The sequence below is a fragment of the Apis cerana genome, linkage group LG3, assembly GCF_029169275.1.
Source record: "Apis cerana isolate GH-2021 linkage group LG3, AcerK_1.0, whole genome shotgun sequence".
In the NCBI taxonomy this organism is placed as follows: Eukaryota; Metazoa; Arthropoda; class Insecta; order Hymenoptera; family Apidae; genus Apis; species Apis cerana.
The window spans coordinates 5,501,072-5,523,563 of NC_083854.1; the positions used below are offsets into that span (position 1 = coordinate 5,501,072).

General features: G+C 35.9%; 2 protein-coding genes across 7 annotated transcripts in view; both read right to left on the reverse strand.

The window, feature by feature from the left end:
* Positions 1–14,867, reverse strand: part of LOC107997257 (serine/threonine-protein kinase NLK2) — a 180,519-nt gene extending 165,652 nt beyond the window's left edge. Inside the window, 1 exon segment of the mRNA XM_062072421.1 lies at positions 13,149–14,867. Coding sequence (XP_061928405.1) covers positions 13,149–13,408 — 260 coding nt within the window. The 5' untranslated portion in view covers positions 13,409–14,867.
* Positions 14,868–15,281: 414 nt separating this feature from the next.
* LOC107997346 (ubiquitin-protein ligase E3B) lies at positions 15,282–22,236 on the reverse strand. Of its 6 annotated transcripts, none has more exons than XM_017055888.3 (16): positions 22,010–22,236; positions 21,602–21,751; positions 21,166–21,493; positions 20,883–21,071; positions 20,617–20,808; positions 20,302–20,491; positions 19,977–20,216; positions 19,724–19,895; positions 19,494–19,612; positions 19,252–19,367; positions 18,960–19,162; positions 18,549–18,849; positions 18,088–18,480; positions 17,852–18,016; positions 17,663–17,774; positions 15,282–17,592 (listed from the first exon to the last, which is right to left on the reverse strand). In XM_017055888.3, the coding sequence occupies exons 1-16, from the start codon at positions 22,156–22,158 to the stop codon at positions 17,420–17,422; spliced, it is 3,192 nt and encodes a 1,063-aa protein (XP_016911377.2). In that variant the 5' UTR covers positions 22,159–22,236; the 3' UTR covers positions 15,282–17,419. The 6 variants fall into 6 exon arrangements, with proteins under 6 accessions (XP_016911377.2, XP_061928432.1, XP_016911376.2 ...); XM_062072448.1 differs by having other exon boundaries at positions 18,960–19,158; positions 19,248–19,367; XM_017055887.3 differs by having other exon boundaries at positions 19,252–19,376.
* Positions 22,237–22,492: the final 256 nt, after the last annotated feature.

Genomic DNA, 22,492 nt, shown 5'->3' on the forward strand with positions numbered 1-22,492 from the left:
GTGGATTGCTTCTTTGAAATCCTGTATCCTCGAAGGGAGACAATGAAATCGCTGTGGATGTGGTTCCTGCACCTGTGCACAACCACCGTGGTGCGGTTCAATAGTTGTCGAGCGAAACCACCCTAAGTTCTCCCCGCTACACGGAATACTTGGATCCGAACAAATCATCAAACGTTCTCATAAATTATTCCGACGAGCGAATTGCGTTTACGTTACGACCCACCTCCGTCTTTTCGAGGATCACAAATTGATATTGAATCTTCTTAATGATAGATGGACAGATTTCAACAATGATCGATTCAAGATTTGGTCGATTAAAAAGAAATATTTCAACGGAGAAATATTTCAAGTTTGGAATAGGATTCGTATTTTGGAACGTTTAGAGATGGATATCCTCTAAAATTCAAAGTTCAGCCATTATCATTGTTTGAAATGCACCGTGCGTGCATGGATCGGGCCTCGCATTGGACGTCGACGCACGACTGGACATTTCGTCGATCAACGCTCGATAAAATTGATATGCAAACACATTAAATGAATGGAGGGATTGTTTGAAGATACGTTAGCGAAGATAGGCACGTTCGATGCATTGTTAACAAAATAAAGCTGGTCGCATACCAACGGATACCGCGTCATTGTGATACGCGTTGACGAGATGGCGTTTATTATTCGACAGTTATTATTTTTTTTTTTATATTTTAATCACGAATCCACGCGAGCGTGCCCATTCATTCCGCTCCATCGGAAATGTAAAGTGGTGGGACGGGTTGCATTGCCCGTTGCGTTCACAAAATTGCACCGAGGAAAAAATCCAAGACGCGCCGAATTCGACGATCTGTCACTCGTTTCGCCGCTCGTACGAAATTTAATGTGGCGTTACGAACGTGCTTTCCCTCTCCTCTTCTATCTCAAAACGTTTAAAGACGCGTCGTCGTTGATAAGCATTATCTTTTTCGAGTGTCGAAAGATATTCGATGACGATTTTATGTTGCAATTGTAATTTTTTTTCGATTCGTGCCGATAAGTTTCGAGGAGACCTTCCGTGTCGAAACGAATTTTGACGGGTTTCGTATAAGTTTTCACACGATCTTCAAATCTGTAAGAGAATAAATCCTTCTCCTGAGTGAATTTGGGAATCCAGTTCTAAGTATCAAACTCAAACTTCTCGATGTACGTAATTTCAATCCATATCCCGAGTCGATAACTTTCTCGCATCCATGAATAATCGGTAATAATCCGACATTTCGAGTCCCAAATTCCAAAGCATCGAGCTAACATCCTCCAAATCAATAAATAACGATCTAACAACCCCCCTCTCATCATCGCCGCGCATCGTACTACTTCCGAGCATAGTTTACACCAGGAACGACCACCAAGTACAACCAAGAACAATCCCACATTTCGAAATCCATATTTCCAACCCCCTCTCCGCCCTATAAATTCCAAGCACCGAGCTAATAAGCATCGAGCTCACGTTCCAAGTCGATGATTACCTCTCGCGGTTAATCGTCCGCGGAACACGTCGAGACGCGTGGGCACGCATCGAGAGAAACGAGAGCAGAGATCCGCGGGGCGGTGGCCAGGGGCGGTGGAGTCGGTGAACGAGAGTGCCGCCGCCGCTCTCGTGCAATTTACTCGAATGCCGGTGTCCGGAGTCAATGCTGGGACCTTGCACTCGGCGCGCTAGCGCTAGCGCGTGTGTGCGCGTGCATATCATAAACGAGGAGGGAGGGAGGGAGGGACGAGGCCGTGCACGAGGCGGTGAAGGAAGCGAGGATGCGAGCAGGAATGAAATGGACGGGAAGGAAATTCTTCTAGAAGAAAACGCGGGGGAGGGAGAGGGAGAGAGAGGCAGGTCTGCGATACGAGACAAGGTAATCGAATGAAGGCTTCGAAGGTTGAAGGAAATTCGCTTAAGATGCGAGGCGCGTGATCGAAATAAGCTCGAAGTACATTCACGCGGACACGGCGGATCGAGGACGATTTTCGATATAAGTTAATGAATCAGCTGCAAGGGAAATGTAATCAATAGGAAAGGAAGGTGTGTAATAATGCGACTGGGATCGAAAAAATTTACTGATGTAGCAAAGAAAGTTTGAAATTAGCTGTATCGAGCAAGGTGAAATTAAGGAACGATAAAAAGTGTTTAAAATTGGATTTAAAGCAAGTGTAACTCGAAATAAAAGATTGGCTCGAGAGAAACACCGGAAAACAGACGGAAGAAACTCTGATTGAAGAAGGAAGAAAATAATATGGAGTACAAATAAGAGGATGGAAACAAGGCCAAAAAGAATAAGAAACGAAAGGACACGTCTCAAGACAGTTATCCTTCGCACGGAGAATCGTTAGGATAAATTGACGCGTCTATTGCTTATTCAGCCATTTCTAGAGTCCGGTTTACTGCCGCATCCGCATTGGGTTTAATCATTAACGGCCCTTCACTTTTCACACGTTCACGCCTGTTTTATCGGCCAGGATTTATGTTTATACGGGGAGTTGGACACGCGCGGCCCGTTATCGACTGAACCGCTGATTTGTCGCTGAACGACCACTAAGTGGAAACGATAAAACGCCGATAAAGAATCGCTTCACGCGTCCTCGTCGCATATCCATCGATTCCTGAATCGAAAACACTTCCGGCTGTGTCTGTGTATTCCATGGCTATTTAAAAACAAGGAATAATTTTATTTTATTAATGAAGTATGCGTATATATATATATATATATATATATATATATATATGATTCCATCGTGGATCGCTTTGAGATATTCGATATTGCGTTATTTTTTTTTTTTAAGACGATATTATATTACGATTGCTCTTATCATCGATCGATCGTGTTTCAAATGCTTCTCTTCACGAGACGGTCGTTCTCGAGATGTTTGATCTCTCAGTGTCAGTGTCAATGTTTTTTTTTTTTTTGTATCGTGAATTCCTCTTATTATGTTTGAATAACATGCGGCTGTATGCAAGATAAGAAAAATTAAAAAAAAAATACTGCTTTGGTCGATTGACTATTGTCCTCGAGTTAAATAGTGAAAATTGATATATTAGTGTAATTTTTTTTTAAATAAGTGCTAAAAATCATTAACCAAATAATAACTTTTTCGTAGATTGTAAATTACAAGACATTACTCCAATTTTACTCCATACATCGCCAATTTTTATATATTTTATGGAGAAAAAAGATCATTGCAAACTCTCCAAAAAAGAGCAAAGCTAATGATCCTTTGGATCTTTTCGATGGTTATACGTATTTAAACGACGATGATAATAATTAAGTAAGAAAACTTAAATATATTTGGATCAATCGATTTTTAATTCAATCATCGTAGTTATCAAACCGTGACTGACGATTGACAGACATTTCTCAACAAAGATATTGAATGAAACATCTGCCGCTACAGCCATAGGTACCTTTAAATGGTCACTTGGAACCGAGACTAGCCATTTAACCGGATAGGTTACTTTCCATGAATTGTTATCTGACTCCAGCTCATTCTACCGTGAATACTTCAAGCGTGAGAATGAGAAACAGACGGGATGAATGAAATAGAATATTACCGTCTACAAAAATCATATCTGGAATTATTCTTCAAAACTTGTTATATATTTAAATGGACAGATTCCTAGCCATTTAAACGAATGAGTGCTATAATCGTAGATAACTCCAATTCTTTCGCGATACTTATCACATTTTCCAATTAGAAAATATTTAAAAATTATTTTGGAACAAAATTTTCAAAATACCAACACCACTTTCTACCATCATCCCAACTTCCAACGCTCTCGAAACACGAGTTTTACGAGGATTACGAAATTTCCGCTTCCTACCAATATCGAAGGACGCCATTCACGAATAGCAGCGGAAAGTGGTGGAGCTCGTTAAACGATTCGAAATCAAGGAAGCGATTTATTTCGACACGGCGATGGATCGAGCCAATCCACCACACGTGCCACACCGTCTCCCCCCGCGGAAACGATGGATCGTTGTGCACGTGCGAAAGAAATACGCGTGCATCATCGGTTGCGAAACGATTTTGGCACGAGTCGAATCTCGTTTCATCACGTGCCAACTTTTCCAAATCAAAGAGAACCTACTACTACTAGCTCTAGCGAGAGCTAGAACTTTCCTTCTTTGTTTAAAGGAAGGAAGAAATTTTTTCTTCCTTTCTTTTTCGTGGATCCACTTGAACGAGCCACGGATGCAATTAAAACGTTACACTTGGACGGTCGGCAAGATTTTCTAATTTTTCTTCTTACTTTTCGGTGATTAAGCCAGAGACGCTCGGTCAACCGGAATAATTTTAGACGAAAGTTGAACGCAACGGGAAGGGCATGAGAAAGTTTGTGCGCGCTGCGCACTGGTTTAACTGGATCCTTTTCTATCCTAGATCTTGTTACACGGAAAAGTTTTTTAACTCTGTGAATTTGGGATCTTTTTTTTTAAAATCGGTACACGCGAAATGTTGAGGGGGAATTGGAAAGCGAAAGAATCGTTTCTAAATTCTTCTGATTTTATTTGTTTGTGACTAGGACAAAGATGTATGGGTACGTGATAAAATGATGTAAAATGGCAGTTGCGAAACTATTTGTATGCGAAAAGCGGCTACACGGTACGTGGATAATTTGTGCAATGTAGCGGACAAAAATTTTATCGTCCAAAAGTTTACTCTCGATATAGTAATTTCGTATAAGATGCATCCGTGTAATATACCGTATGAAAATTTTATGGTCCAGAAGCTTTATCCTCGATAGTAGAAAATACCTACGAATAAAAATTTTCACAATTTCTTCAGTTCTCTCGATTAGAAATCAACGAAAATACTCGCTTCGTTTATTCTCTTTTAAATCGAATGATACGCGAGACAATATTAATATTAAATTCTAATTCTTGAATAATATTGAAATTTCTCAATTTTGCATGCTGATATAATTATTTTATTAAAAAAAAAAAAACATCGATAATCATTATTCCAGAAATTTCTTCTAAAGTGACGTACGATTTAAAGTAAGTATTTCTAGTTGAATTAATATTATGCTAGTTTTTATTGAAATTGTAATGTGTTGTATAATAGTCAATGTGACATATCAATTCAATAGCCGATATTGCACAACAGCCGAGAAGGAAATCAGTATTGCAAACAGATTCTACACCTCGATTCTTAAACAAAGATGTGCCAATCTGTGTTATACAACTATATTTGAATATTCCACTCCACGGTGTAACAATCAATAACTTTACCTATCCCTCAAAAGCTCCGATTTTCCTGACTTATCATCAGAATTCTTCTACATTCCTATCACCACTCGAAACTACATATACAAAATAAACAAAGCCAAATAAAATAAAATCATCCCCACGATGGAAAAAACGACGCATCATCCAGCAAGCTCCAACTAACCAAAAACCCATTTACCCGAATTCGAACCGGTCACTTCCATTTCATCGACTTCATCGACTCGACATCCACGCGCAATATCCGCCCTTCCCTTCCAAGAATTCCCAAGATCCAACGTCGAGACGATGGTTAAACGAGAGGCAAGCGTGTGTTGACGCTGCCCCCACACGAATCGGCCTCTCCCGGGGAGCGAGCCCCCGTCGTAAAAATTGGGGTGGTCGCCACCCCGCGAAGATCTCGTTCCTATCCACCGATTCGAGGAGGGTGGGCCCCCTCTCGTTGACTCGAGTCTCTCCCCCCTTAGGCATAAGTTATTGCCCCTTTAGAGGGGCGCGCAGATGCCTTTTCCCAACGAAAAGAGGGAGGTCGAGAGGGAGCAGCTTATGCACGCGCACGCGTGCACGTGTGCCGCGTGAATGCGGGATGCGAGAGAGCAGCAGAACCGGAGAGAGTCGAGTTCTGTTGTTGCGTCGAGGGCTGTATCGGGCCGATAGGAGATCCACCCTCCTATTCGACGACGAGGGAAGGGGGACGCGAGATTCGATCTTGCCCACCCTCCCCCTATTGATCCGTTAATTGCCGTGTGTTGCAAGACGGGTGGGCTTTGTATGGGGCGATTGATCGATCGATCGATCGATGCCACAGGTGACGAGCGGCGACTCTTGTTAGGAGAGGGAGGGAAAAATTCGATGCGTTTTTGTAATCTGTCTTATCTCGTGGAGTACCTCTTTTTTTCTCTGTGGCGAGAGAGAGCTTCTCGCGCCTCTCCATCGAGAAACGTAACGTAACGGTTCGTCGAAGGAATATTACACGATGTTCGATACGTTGGTGAAGGATGGTCTCGTATTGAGGAATAATATCAAAAAAAAAAAGAGCGTAAGAAGATATCGCTCAATATACGATTCTCGGGTCAATGAACTTTGTCGATATTGAGGTGGATAACGCGTTGTTAATTGAGGGCAGAGATAGACGCGTTTCCTCGTCGTTCGCGGATCAAGAAACATTCCTTTTTCTCTCCAACTATTCACGATCTTCCTCGTTAATAACAGTAAATGCGAGTTGGGTCCGTCCAAAGGAGTAAAGATCGGACGAAAGAAAAGACATTGGGGAATGGAAGGGAAGGGAGGAAAGAAATAAAAAGGCTGCGAATATGTTCGAGAGTAAAACTTTCGAGAATTCCTCTTGCAAATATCTTTCATAGGCAAACGCTTGAGAATAAGTTGGAAAGTAACTTTCATTCTCGTCCACCGACGAAAAATAATCCTCGAGAGCAACTCTCGATAGCATTGCTCTAACTATCTAGAAATCCACCCTAACGAAATCCTCTCACCGGTCCCAAAAAAGAGGGGCATTCTAGCTCAAAGCGAAAAGTCCACACAGATTTTTCCAATCTTTTTTTTTTATCTCTCTCGTAGAAATTACTCGCTCCTTTCTTTGGAACAGGATTAATCAAATTTAGGACTTAGAAAAATCTTATGCACGAACGAAACGAAAATGATGGTGCAACGAGTTGCTCCGCGAACGAAAAGTTAAGAAAATCGATCTCGAAGAATATTAATAAGGAAATACACGAGAAATACACGAGGAGTTGATCGCGTAAGTGATGGATCACGGTGTGAAAGAGCGTCAATAGAGCGGATTCGATTTATTCTCTCGCCGGTTATCCAACTTTTTGGACTTGGTTCAAGAGTTCAACGGCACACGAGGAGGAGAGGAGAGACGGAGCAGTCAAAGTTTCGCCGCGATTTACTATTTTGCGAGAACAACGGCCAGCCTGTTCTCTTTCCAGAACGCGTTCATTATTACGAATCGGTCCAATTACGAAAATTCAAAATACAAAATATATCCTTATTATTAATTTCTTTCTTTAAGTAAACGATAAGCGAGTGAATACTTAATTACGCCGATAATTGACTGGTCGGATTGATGATTGAATTGCACTTTTCTCTCTCTTTTTCTCACATTGCGGTAATATCATTTCTTAAATGATACTATTCTTGGTTAATTAAATATTACGGACTTAAATGACGATAAATACACAAGCAATTATCCTGTTACTACTACTTTTTTTTCTTCTTAACCTTCCATCTTTCCTACGTCACCTCTATAAAATATATTGCGTCAGAATTTATTACTACCTGCCTTTGAATTATTTAACCTTTAACTGATAATTAACTACGGTAAAAAAACAATTTCTATATATTTTAAATACGTAAAAAAACATAGATACATAGATCCTTTGATCATTAACAATCAGTCCCTCGCTGTAATCTTACATAAGTGAAACTATTACTATACAAGTTATTATAAAATTTATTATTAGAATTAAGCTTTCTTTCCGCTTATAATATGTGTATAGAATTTAAAAAAACACACACACACACACATAAGCACACACACACGACCGTTGTATCAAAATTCGGTTATATCAATTTTATTAAAAGAAAATTGTAGAAAATTTTAAATAATCCTAATTCTAAAACTATACGCATTAAGAAAGTACTAAATCATTAGTGGTCCCTAGAATTTCACAATTTGTCCTTGGACCCTTGTTAAATTAACCGTTGTTTGCGACTGTAATCCGCTTAAACCGATTTCCAGCGACAATCCGAAGAGACAGAATAAACAGAACAAAGACTTAGGGTTCCGTTCTTTGACACGTGGTGGTAAAACCACGTGGAAAATAACGGATCTTATTAAAAACACGTCTCCGTTTAATTTTTCTCTTACCCTTGCGTGCGAACAAATTAACGATTCGCTTGATCCGGATAATTTGGAGCGCGTTTATTTATAAACGTATTACACGTTAAATTATTTACAACGAAAATAAATATATACGTACAAGTTGCGATATATAATTAAATACAACAGACAGGAAACGCTCGTTTAGACTCTTAAAACGTTCATGAATAATGCCCGATACAAGCGGTATGTCACAAAGAACGTTCAAAAGTATTTCCTGCCGTTCAACAATTTAATTCACGCCTGTAATCCCTCGAAACGGATAATATAAAGGAGAGGAGTTACGCCGAGTTGCTTGCCAATTTTACCTCGAGAAAGGGGGGACATAAAAAAAGGGGGAAAAAGTAGAAAAGAGGACAAAACGACGCGAAGAATAAAGAAGCCAAAGGATTAATACAATCGCGACGACAACTAACGAGATCGAGACATCCATTTCGAGACAGTCGCCTGTAGCGAAACATCGAGAATGAACACGACACGAACGCGAACGCGTATCGATAAACCGCGAAAGAACGATGCAACAATGCGACAATGCTTTTCCTTATCGAACCTTTCATGAAAACATATCGCGTTTTATACGTATGTATAAGGGAGCACGGTTCACAGAAATAATAATCCTTCGAGTACGACCCTGAAAAGTCCAGGTTGGGAAGCCCGCAATGTAGCAACGGAAACACGGACGCGAATAAAATCCGAATAACACTTATCCTCGGCGAGCGCGCACGCAAGGCTAAAAGGCGGTCGCGCGACAATAGGTGAAAATGTGGCTTTCACATTTTTCCCTGTGGATGCCCGATCCCTCCTCCTCGCTCTGCGCCGACATTAATAGCCCGTTTTCCGAATAAACACCGTCTTTGTCATTTAAATGCGGTTACTCGATGCCGGCTGCTTCCGGTCCCAGGCTATTGTCGTCGATTACACTTGCACGATTGTGCCCGTCGATAGCTGATATTGAAAGAGGAATATGTATTTTCTTGCTTTGCTTTCTTTTTTTTTTCCCCCTCCCCCACCTTCTGTTCCTTTTTTTTCAAAGGATGTCGGGGGAACAGCTTCGAACGAGGATCGAAAGGGTGAGAGATTGACAATTTTTCTCTCTTTGTCTCTGGAGAAATAGAGAGAATGAAAAAGAGAGTTTGCAGGTGATGGGTGTGGTAAGAAGAATAAACGAAGATTTAATTAATCCTTTGTCGAAGGATTATTTGTATTCTCATCATGTTCGAAAAATACTTGCTAGGGAATTTTGTAGGGATTTTTTGGAACAATATTGTTTGGTTCCTTTTAAAATCGAGGATTCGCTTATTGGAAGATACTTTTTGTAAATATTTAAATGCGAATTAAGATCTTTGAAGCGCATAGTATGCACATCTTTGATTTCAACGTCACGACATACGTCTGTCATTTAAAATTCGAATATATTATGCAACGTGTATCATCGTGCTCGTATATAAGCATTCTTCGTTTAAACATGCAAGCTCCTATACGCAATCTGGTCACGATTTCTCCTTATCTCGGAATGCCGCGGTTGTCATGGTGATCTCCTGCCCCGTTCTATTCCACCCCACCACGGATGCTTCTATCCCTTTGAAAACTGCTGACGCGTTGTATAAATTTCCCGCGCTTTCTTCGCAAAATTCTCCCAGTTTCTAAACGATTATTATAATCCCTTAAGGGTGTAACGAAATATTTTTAAATGAATTTTCTTTTGAAAAATATAAAACTTGGAATATATAAACTTTTCTGCGTAAAATTAAAAAAAAAAAAAAAATTAGCCAGCGATAAATATAATCTTGATTTGTTATTTTTAACGAATATGGCTTCAAAAATAGAAAACGGTTGAATTTAAATTTGCAAAAATCTCGAATACTTTATTTGTGCGGCGGTGTTTTGTCACATACAAAACGATATTTGAATTCAAAGGCAGCATCAGCTGCATTTAACGAGCAATTGATCGCTCGGTTATCGACGAAACAAATCGATATTAACGGATCCGATACATCGTTTTTCTCATCTATCGGTGAGTTAAATTTAAAGTTTAAATAAAGAGGGAGATAAATAAAGTATTATTGGCGGCAGTTGGATTTATTAAAAAAAAAAAAAAAAAAGACACTCGATTTATTTCCAAGCATATTAGAAATAATGAAAGACGACAATAAATATAATATGGAAATAACAAGAAATTTAACCTCTTTTAAGCAAGTAAACTTTCGAGGTTATCAAAGTTAACATGAAAATTCATCTTCAACGTAGAAGAAGTATTTACAACGTTTATTTAAATGGAACTTATTATTTCATTGAACCGGTAACGGATATTAAGAATACGCTATACCAATTCGTGAGCTTGTAAATATCGACTATAAAACTGAAAATGCCGAGGATTTTACAACACCGAGAAAGTATTCACAAAATGACAATAAACCAAATACAGTAACGAAATCCATGGAATATCCGGCTTAACCGAACTAACGGTAATTATACTGACCGTGGATCATGTCAAAATTATTACCTCTAGTTTTTAAATTACATTTTATTCCTTTTCACGTTCTACGTTCGAACGACCCTTCCTTTTTCCCCCAGGAAACTCCGCGTTTCATCACCAGTCATGTAAACTCGTGAAAGAGAAAACAAAGGAAGTTTCTACTATATCTAATCCCTCTTGTTCATTTTTCTGCTCGACAAAAGGCAGCACGGAAAATATTTCCTGACCGAGCGCTTTTTAAATGAACATACTCCGGGTTTAGGGAATTTTCGGGACAATACCTGAACTCACGAAAGGCCAGAAACGATTTCAGGCGAACCTCTGCGTCACTTTGTATCCCCGTATGTAAATGACGACACGTCCGACTTGTCCACGATATTTTAACCCAGGTAATCCTGGATTTTATCTTACGACCCCGGTTAACTTTATTTTGTTTAGCGTAGCGTGAGTAATTTATCGCATGTCCCCGGTGAACCCGTAATTTCTCACAATTCCTCTATTTTATCAAGCCCGCTGTTATTGTGCTCGCTATTGAAAATCGGTGATTTACGCCAAACCGTGTAGCATTTACACGCGAGACACGCGAACCCTCGAATAACCGGCGCACTTCCTGTTTGCACGCCTCTTATCGGTAAACAAAGAAATCAAGCTCCATCCGACGCGTTGTTACCGACCGTCGTGTATTTCAAACGTATTTTTCCCCCTTTCCCTGACAAACGAAGAACGCGATGACACAAAATGAATAACGCTCGCGTTATATATATATATATTATTTTTCCAATTGTTGTCACGTATCCTTGGTGATGAAATCAACTTCTCTCTCTTTGTAAATAAAAATTATAACAAATCTTCCCTCCTCTCCCCCCCTTAGACATTAACATCGATGCGAAAAAATTTTTTCTCACAAACATTCGTCGAATCCAAGTTTGCTTATTTAGAAATAGAACCATTTACGATTCAAGGCGAACAAGTGCACATACTGGAAGCAAATAGTAGTTGAATCTAAACTCGTTTAAAAAATCCACTTACTAACGACAATAATTTCAACATATATTCGAGGCGAATAGTTTCTTCCTGATCTATAGAAAGATCTATAAGAAAAATCGGGACGCGAGGATAATTGCGCGTTTATTAAAACGTTCAGGGTACTGTGTTACCAACGGATACCCTTGACAGCGGAAAGCAAACTCTTCGCGCGTAAACAGAAACTCCAGTGCTGCCATTATTTGCCGAAGAATTAACCGCGCCGAAACACGCGCTTACTCAAACCAATGCTGACCGCGTGTTGATTAAAAGAAAATAAGTCGAAGTGGCGCCCCGTATCGTAAGATAAATTAACACCCTGTCCAATACATTTATCAAACATCAACAAACCCATTTTTCATTGTTCTTCAAAAAAAAAAAAAAAATTTATCACAAAAATTCTATGATTCATCGTAACGAATTCACATATTTAAATTTAAATTCACCTCATCTGAAATATAAAACATGCGAGCAAATAAAAATTTGAAATGCCTATAATTCCAATCGGTACGAATTGAATTTTTCCTAGTATCGATAACCAGTCAGGAATTAATGAGCTGAAACGATGTATTCATAATTCTACACGTGCAGCGCTGTAAAATTTCCCGAAATCGAATTCCAAGGCAATTTGTCGAATATCGAAAGGCGGGGATTATCGATAACATGGCCAGTGACGAGTACGACTCACGGAAACGTGAAGAAGCTACAGATAGTTGTGTTCGGAAATAAAATTTAATGGAACGCCACGTGTCGTTTAAAAGAAGATAAATCAAACGAATGAGTTCGGTGACGATACATCATTCCATTCGCATCACGTTTGCAAGAAATTGCCGACGCATAAAATTTAGATATACGATGAAAAAGAAAATTGCAAAATTGTGGATAGGCGAAAAGGGAGGAGAATAAAGAAAAGAGATTTACACTTCTGTTTATCGAATTCACAAATTATTCAGGACCGGAAGGCAACGATTTATATGCACGCTAAGAAAGAAAGTGCATTTACTTTCTGGTGTTTCCAGAGAGCTCTTCGACGCGAACGTGGAAAGTGGCGCTAATTAGTCGAACATTCATTTCTCGAGATTAAAATGTTTAGAAAATTTGTCGAGCACAGAAGCGTACCAAAACGCTCGTTCCAAACTTTAAGTTTAATTACACATTGCTCCAACATGGTGTGCGCCAATTGGTACGATAAAATTCGCAGACAAATTTTCAATTTGAATTAATTCTTTTTTTAATGTTAAGCACGTGGACGGAAGATAAAATACGAAATTCATATTTCGATTGTTCAAATATTCCGTTATATATAAATGATTAATTTTGTATTTGAAATAAAAATTTGAAAAGATATGGTAACGAGATTACCATGTATATAATACGTTAAATGGTATGGTTTTTTTTGGGGTAACAATTTCTTACGATTTGCCCGGACATTAGGACGCAAAAAATGTTAGAGATAAATAAAGGAAGCATAACATTAAAAAAAAAAGTTGTATAATTAACTCACCAGACGACGCCGAAGGCACCATATCCGATGGGTCTGTCGGGCTGAACGAGATCCTGAGCTGGCGGCGGTGGCGGGGGCGCAGGAGCGGTAGGGTGGTAGTAGGTGGGGGGTGCCTGGGCCGCTGCCGCGAGGACCGCTTGTCCCGGGTGGGCCCCCGTTGTCCCGCCACCGCCTGTCGCCCCCGCCCCACCCCCCTGCATTAGCGACATAGACACGCTCATGGACACTCGCGAGTGTCGGCTGGGCCCAACTACTGCCATCAAAACTCTCCTCTCTCCCTACGGGCCACCCTCCTCAACCCTTTCCCGATTCACCGCCACCGCCACCGCCAAGGCCCCTGCTGCTTCAGGGAACCAGGGACACGCCTCTGTTCGTCGATCCTTTCGCCCGTTTCTACTTTTCCCGCTCACTCTTTCACCTTTCTAAAGAAACACTTCTTTTTCTAAATCTCGTTATTGTCTTGGCAAGACACACACGTGACACTGACACAACTCGTCGAAGTTGTTTTTCCTCTTTTTCTCGTTTCACTGCGATATCGATGAGAGCATTCGTTTGAATTGAAATGACGTTTTTGTTAGATTAAATCGGATTAAATCTTTACAAAATCACTGTTATTGGAACGATTGGTTGACAAATGGATACACTATACTATCAAAAGAAAGGTGTTTTCTTAGAAGTCAATAAATTTTGATATTGCTCTCGATTCCATCGCGCAATTTTTCTTATCAATTAGCAAATTAAACGTTGATCACGATAGAAAAATCAACGATTCGTGGAAAAAAACGATCAGTTGCGTTCTCCTTTAAATGGCGTACTTTAGTTTCGAACGTCGCGCGCTCTTGAAGAACGACAGGAAGGGCTCAAGCTTGATGGACACGAGGGGTGAAGGGGAACTCGTGACACCACGCTCAACGCAGCGGCTGGTCGCGTCCTTTTATCGCGACTACAGCAAAAACGATAACATGCGATGAGTAACCTTCAGAAGGAATAAAATCGATATCTTCGTGTATGTTTCTTTAGCAAAGTTGGTGGTAAACAGGGCGTTACGTGTCGGCCGTTTCTATTCTGAAGAATGCAAATACTTTCGAGATTTCCTCGAATTCTTTGATACTGAATATGATTTCTAGACGAGAAGAACACTCGAATGCGTGAATGTCACAAACGCAGGAGTGTTGAAATTAAACGTGCCACGTTTTTTCGGTTTACTCTTACTACATCACGGTACAATGTTAGGTTATGTTTGACACACGCACGCAAGCCGTTCTCCCTCTTCTCCGTCAGTTACGCTCAGCTGGCCTCATAACGTTACGATCAGAGGGACGGAGGTGGAAAGGGGGCGGTGCTTGTCCGTAAGAAACACAGTAGCGCGAAACAGAGAAAGAAATGAGAGAACACTGAAAGATTCAGTCAAGTTCTCGATGACCACAGCGAATCCGGCTATGAAGCCGAATTTATTCGGCAGTTTGCAAATGACGAATGATTCCTCACTGTCCGGGTCCCTACGTCCGAGCCAGAAACACTGCCACTTCTCGTACAGATCAAGCACGCACACACAACACGAAACACGCGCGCGCGCACACACAAGCGAGAGAGGGAGAGAAAGAGAAAAAGGAGTCTCTCGCGTAGCCGCGATAAAGAGATCGTCGCGGTACGAACTAAACACACGTCTTCTCGCAGCCAAGGCTTGCTGGCCACTAACCGAAGGGGAGGTAAGCTACACTGTCGACAGCGCCAGCTGCTCACAAAGGAGGTCACGTGACTTGCGCATTCGCTCAATGCGCAGCCATTTCAGCAATCTTTGCGTCCTCTTTGCAAATATAACTGCAAAATGATACAAAAATATATAATTTTTATTTTATTATTCATATTATTATCTCTTAATTTAATTAACTTATTCCTTTTATATTCATTTATTTTATTACATTAGTTCACGATAATAAAAAAAAAACGTTTATTACGTGAAATACTTAATGATTTTAAATTATCCCCCAAATATAGTAATAAATATTAATAATTAAAAAATAACTAGTTTAATTCCAGATTTTTTTAAATTGTAACGAAGTTTTTTTTAATTTAATTTTATATCACCATTTATTAAGATATTAAATAAGGTATTAAAATTAAGAAACATCGTATAATTCAGTATATATATTTACATGATTTTTGTCAATCATTATCGAATGTATTAAATTAACAAATCCATCGTTTTTCTTTCAAGTGCATTGCAACATGTACACACTTTTATAAAAAATGTTACAGAAGTACACGAGTATCTAACTCAAACAAGCCATGTACAAAGCGCACTTTCTGTTATTGATACGATTGTAAGAAAAATTCGATTACATTATATTATTTTATATTATTTTTTTTTGAGTTTCTTTTAAAATAGAAAAGTGATCTATTATTATGAACAGGTACTGAAAAAGAAATTATCGCTCTCATCCTACAATCGTAACAATTTTATTTGACATTTTACTCCATATATCCATATTTGTATAAATATTCACATTTATCATATATGTATATATATATATGTATATATATATATATATATATATATATATATATATATATATATATATATATATATACGTATATATATGGTTTCAATGATAAATATACTTATAAAGGAGAGCATTATCTGTTACTTTGTTCAATTGTACATGTGTTTGCACAAGGCATGTATTCACAATTAATATTTTAAGAAAATGGGAAACTAGTTATTGATCCTAATAAAAAATAACAAAGGCCAAAGTTATTGTATATTATATCTTTCTATACTATTCTAATCAAAATAATTTCTTTACTACAATTTATATTGTGCACTTTAATAAACTAATTAATACACAGTTATTCATAAACATATTGTTCTATCTTTCTAAAAAAATGTCTATTAATCCTTTATTCCTTTACATTTAGTGAATACAGGCCTGATAAACTTACATACGATCATATAAGAAAATATGAAAAGATTATATCTCGAATTATTTTTTTCATATTAAATAGGCTTCTATCTTTGGTCTGATTGAATTTTTATCGATAATATTACGAGTCATTTGTTATTTGAAATTACGCATAAATCACGAGAAAAATAAATTTCGCTGTAATATCGTATTACTCGCTATATTGCGAATAACTAGTGCTCCCTTTTTTTTTTAAATTTGTTTGAATTTATCAAAGATTGGTGAATTGCAATTGTAGTTACAAATTTAATTCGAAACGTTCAAATAGAAGAACAAACATCATAAGTTCATTCAATTTGAACAAACCGATCTTAAACTCTTAAACAACTATGGATTTTTAACCCATAAGCGCCCGTGGATATAATATATACATACATATATATATTTCCAAACAGATCATATGAATCTCTTTATATATCATGTCAAAAATTTGTACAAAATCTTGAGAAAATAGCTCTCCACAAAATAGAGCTTTGACTTTCAAATAATTTGAAAATTTTAGAAATTTACGGATCCCTTTTTCTTCTTTTTTATCTCTTTTTTCTTCTCTTTTTCTTTTTTTTTCCTTTTTATTTTATTTTATTTTTTTATTATTATTATTATTATTCACCGGGCACCAATGGGCTCGGATTTACTATTCGTTTCATGTATTTTATTGATTTAATAGACAGTAATTTATAGTTCCATAAACTAACAAGCGCACAATATTAGCAATATTAAGCTCATGAGGTACAGTGTGTTTACACCATAATAATCTACTATTTGGCGAGAAATCTTTCAAAATGAATTTAGAAGACTTATATAAATGCTATAAAAAACAAAGTGAATCCAACATAAAAAATTATTGTATTATAAATAAGACAAATATAATACATAATATAATTTATACATCCACATAAGATTAATCTTATAAAAACTTTAGGAAATACAAAAAAATAATTGATTTATTATAATTACAGATTAATTCTGTGTCAGCTCTTTGATTGATAAAGAGAAATATCAAGAAATATTAATATAAAAATAGAATAACAAAATGATAACGAAAATGTATATTTTATCATTTTATATATATTATGAAATTATACGAATTTATTTAATTTAATTTCAACAATTTTTTTCTTAGTGTTTTTTATAGATAGTACACATGTGAATTGTGGTCTTATTCAATTTAAAATTTATGATAAAATTAAAAACATCTCGCCAGACAATTTGGATCGTAATAGTCAGGCATCACTCAATCACTTTGTATAAATTTTCGTTAGTTATTTTGAGCGATATACATCGGAATTACCTTAAATCAGTTGTAAATTACGAAAGTTCAAAACCCGTATTACTAGTAACAGCATAACGTAGCTTCTCTCGTAAGGTACTTTTCTTTTGATAATTTGGTAATTTAAGGAGATTAAAACATGTAGACGACGTAGGTAAACGATTCTGCGGATCTTTCTTACGAATCGTAAAAAATCCCCTTATTACGCTACCTGATTTATAAAGAATTAATACAATAAATAGAAAGTATACAAAATACATATGGTGTCTATAGTTTCATACCAATTGTATCACCCGTATCCTCGTCGTCACCAACTTCAACACAACGAATTGAAAATGGTGGTTCTAAGTGTGCAAAGCCCAATAATGGTGACTTCGAGCAGCTTGTTACGAACTGTAATGCGAAAAAAAAAATATAAGAACGGAAAACAAAATTTACATTATTCACAATTTTCATATTAAATGATGTACCTTTAAGAATAAGCCTCTTTCTTCTTCAGAAAAATCTTTTTCTAGAATATCCCATAACCAACATACTACACGATGACTATCGTGGAAACCACCATAATATTGCGTATGTCTTCTTAAATCTCGTAAATCTAATGGAACATTGTCACCCGAAATTAATCTCTGTAACTAAAAATAAAGATGCTTTATAGAACATTTATCTAAGAAATGTTAAATTCTTTAAAAATTACTTATCTTACTTCAGGAGTAGAAAACAACGCCAGCCATTCTGGATTGATTATAGAACGGAATCCTTTGATAAAAGCTGCTGTTTGATCTTTAATTTGCATATGCATTCTGAAATGGGCCATTAAATGTATATAATTGATTTTATTTTCGTTAGTAACCGGCACCGCTCGTCCCCCAGGAATCAATTCATGTGTAACCAATTTACCTAAAACGTCTTCATCAAGAGAAAACGTTAATTCTAATTGTCTAACATCACCTTTATAATGCTTCACAAGAGTAAGACTTCGATATAAATCTCGATCTAATGAAGCCAATTCGTCTAACCAACTGTATAATGCACCCCCAGTTTGCCCAGAAAATTGGGAAACAAAAAAAGATGCGAAAGGTACGTCTACAACAATGCCCTACAAATTATAGTGTTTATAGAATATAAAACTTTTGCATTAGTTTCGTAGTTATATATTTTACTTACTTCATATACTGCTTTACCCAGCATACGGCCAACAAATTCAAAAAGTTGCAAATGATTATCTTGCATAGAAGATGTTGGAGATGGATAAAGTCGATTTTCACTAGTGACTTTAAATAAATTCAAAGATGGATCGAAAACTTTCTTTATTGTCTCCTCTAAAAATTCTTTAAAGACTCCATCTTGATCAATGCCTGCTTCAGCTAGACCTTGCTCGTTTACAAAACGAACTCTAATGACACCTTTAAGTGCCTGAGAGGGTAACATCGCTAATTGGCGATAACCGTCTTCCACTATACGAGTTCTATAAAATATTTATATTATTTTTATATAGGATTTTTAATATAAAATTTTTTATATAAAATTTTTTATATAACAATTTTTAATACCAAAAAATAAAAAATACCCAATTACCTGTGAACAACAATAAGAGTTGTTGGCGTACTATTGCAAGCACTTTCAGTTAAACCCAAAACTGCTTTTTCGTTAGCAACATGCTTACGAAATAGTACAACGCGTTCCGAATGAGGAATAACATGAGGCATTTTAGAAAGGAGAAGAGCTGCACCTCGCCTGCCTTTCTCCAAATCTGCCAGAAAACCAGATACTCGAACTTCCTGTTTTAAAATATTTATAATTTAAAATATTTACTTTTTTTTTTAATATGATATCAAGATGTGAAAAAAATTTAATTTAAAATACTTAACTTTGCCAACCAGTGCCCTTCTGGACAAAAAGTTCGTCTACAATCTCGTCGGTAGATTGCCATTAAAAGGGTGTGAAGAGAAGTAAACAGGGGATTATTAGGAACCGATTTCACGTCTGGAACATCTAAAACTTCAGTACATAACTAAACCACTTAATTCTTATGCTTATATATCGAAAAAAAGAAACAATATCAACTATATTGTATATAAAAAAATATAATGCAAAGATTATGACACCCACCAAACAAATTATTGAGCACGGCTTTATATAAAAACTGGTTTAAAAAGTACGATATCGTTATAAAATCACTAAGCTTGAACGGATCTTGTTGTTCATACATTTCCATATCATCTAAAATTCTGAATAAAAATACATATATCATTAATATCATTAATGTATTTTTTATAAAATATTATTATCGCAAAATATATAAATATATATATATAATAACATAAGTATATGTTACTTACGTAACATAATGTGTCATACAATCAGAAAATAATATCAACATTTGAAATTCAGGTGCTGTACATTTTGTATTAGCAGCTAAATGATCCAAAAATGCTTTTAAACCACAATGAGGACCCAATGTTCCCAAAAATAGATACATATGGTATAAAATTTTATCTTGATAACATAGACCTATTGCATGATGAACATAATTTGATAAATATATAATATATATATATATATATATATATATATGTATTTATCAATACTTACCAGTTAATATTTCCATTTTCATTTGTGTAAGTGTATGTAAAGCAATTTGATAAAGGGAACAAATTAAAGCTATTCTAGTAGTCTCTGCACTTCCCAATTTTCTATAATTTTTAGTATTATTATTTCTATTTGTACGTGCTTCCAAAAACGCCCTTCTAAAAATATTAGTACCAACAGATGTACTCTGTTGCTCTATGGATGGAGGTATCTCTTTTTCAATAAGTTCAGTTAAAGGTTGACCTAAAAAATTTGTATTATAAAATTTATTATTTATTTAAAATTTATTATTTTTAATAAAAATTTATGTATAGAAATATATAATTACCAATTAATTGTGTAACTATTCTTCCTGTCCACAAACAGGCTAATTGTGATTTCACATATGGGATAGGTTCTTGTAAAGATGTATCAACCTTTTGTGCAAGCCAACCAAGAATAGGATGCCAATGTGTTAAATTACTTTGTTTTGCAACTACATATTGCTGACATGCCTCCAACATTTTTGTTACAACAAACTATAAAATTTAAAAAAAAATGAAGTTTATTTTTTATGATTAAATATTAATATTACATATAATTATATATAATAATTTATATATAATTATTTGTAATATGTAATAATTATATAATAAATCTATACCGTAAAAGATGGAAAGTATAATTCCTTTAACACTTCATCTCTTTCAATGTTAGCCAATTGTATTAAATTAGCTAACAAACACAGTGCATAACTACCTTCCAAAGCATTAAAAACTATTCTTAAATTTTGCTCTGAATTTAACAATTCCAAACTTCTGGCAAATAAATTGTTTGTAATAAATGATGAAATACACTAAAAATATATAAAAAAGAAAATATTATATGCTGTAAACTAATATTTAATATTATATATTATTGATTACATACTACTGATGATATATTATTTAAATGATAGATCAATGCAGGTACACTAAAAATATTTATCAAAAATAATGAAACCAATTTATCTGACATCTGGGAAGAGATTAATGGTCTTAATGTCAATGTAACTGCTGCTGAAAGTGCAATTGGTTTTAAAGCAATCTCGACTCTACCCAATCCTTTTACTAAAAATGCCTAAAATAAAATTAAATATAATGAGAAAATTAACTAATCCAGATACATAAATATACTAAATAACAAAATAAACTACTATTAATAAGATAATCACTTGCATAATGGGATAAAACCCATTGTTGACTAGGTGGCCCATTATGTTAGCACAAAGCTGATTCATACCAGCTTTAAGTTTTTCCATTCCTTCTACTTTTTGAATTGCCCATGTTCCTGGTGATGTAAAACTAACTAATGTATGTAATCTTAAATGGATGGATTTATGGTCAGATACTCTTTCTGGTTTAAGATTATCTAAACCAGTCAGACAATAAAGTAATATTGTTTTCATTTGTGATATCCATGATATGTAGCGATCTTTGTTCAATACAAGTCCTACATAAGAAATTTCTGGTGATTCTGAATCTAGGGTCAATACTAAATATCTGAAATATTTATTTTTGTCAATTTTTTAACAATTACTTATAATTTCTTATTTTTTCTTTTTTTTTTCTCTTTCATATTTTCTATAAATATTTTTTATGTATACATACCTACACAGCTTTTCTATTCTTTCTTGAACATAATCTTTTTTATATATATACAAAAATTTAAAAACAATTTTATATACATCTAAAGCAGGTTTTAACTTTATATTTGTTTCTGTATTACCATCATTGAGAAAATTTGTATCAAATTCTTCTCTGAAAAATCATATTCTTTTATCTACTATTATATTGAAAAAGTAATATATACATTAATATAAATTTTTTATATATGATGTAGATTCATATCCGATAGATAAGCGGCCAATGGAAGATTACCAATGAGTAAATAAATATTGATAATTGATTAAAAAATTATAATTATTTTATTTATTATATTTAAAAAAGTTATTTAAGAAATCATACAACTATCGCAAGCAAACATAATTGCAACAAAAACAATATTTAAAAACTTACAAAATTCTTTTACGCGTCAACCATCCCCTAATATAAGCCTGAATTAAGATGACAGCAGCTTCTCTGTCTTTTTCATGAGCTCTTTCTTCTCTGGCAGCCTTCATTTGCTGAAGGAAGCTGTCTTTAGACGGCTCTTCAGCTTTAAACATCCTTGAATTACCGCGAACGCCCGCTAAGCACTAAATTATGCTAATGACAAAACATTGTCAGCTGGTCATCCGCGGTCACTCTAGTTGACATAACGATTCAACCACCCACTAGAAAATCATCCTTTCCAGTAGTACACGTCACGTTGATTTCATTCGTTTTATAATCACTGTGACCGATCGGCAGCAATTGCCACTCGCCACAGGTTTCTCACCATCACATAATCTGGATATATTTCCGTATGACAGCCAACTACGACGGCCATTGTTATTAATTTGATTCGAGGATGAATATTGAGGACAAAGGATATTAGGTTAGGTTAAAAAACACGTGACT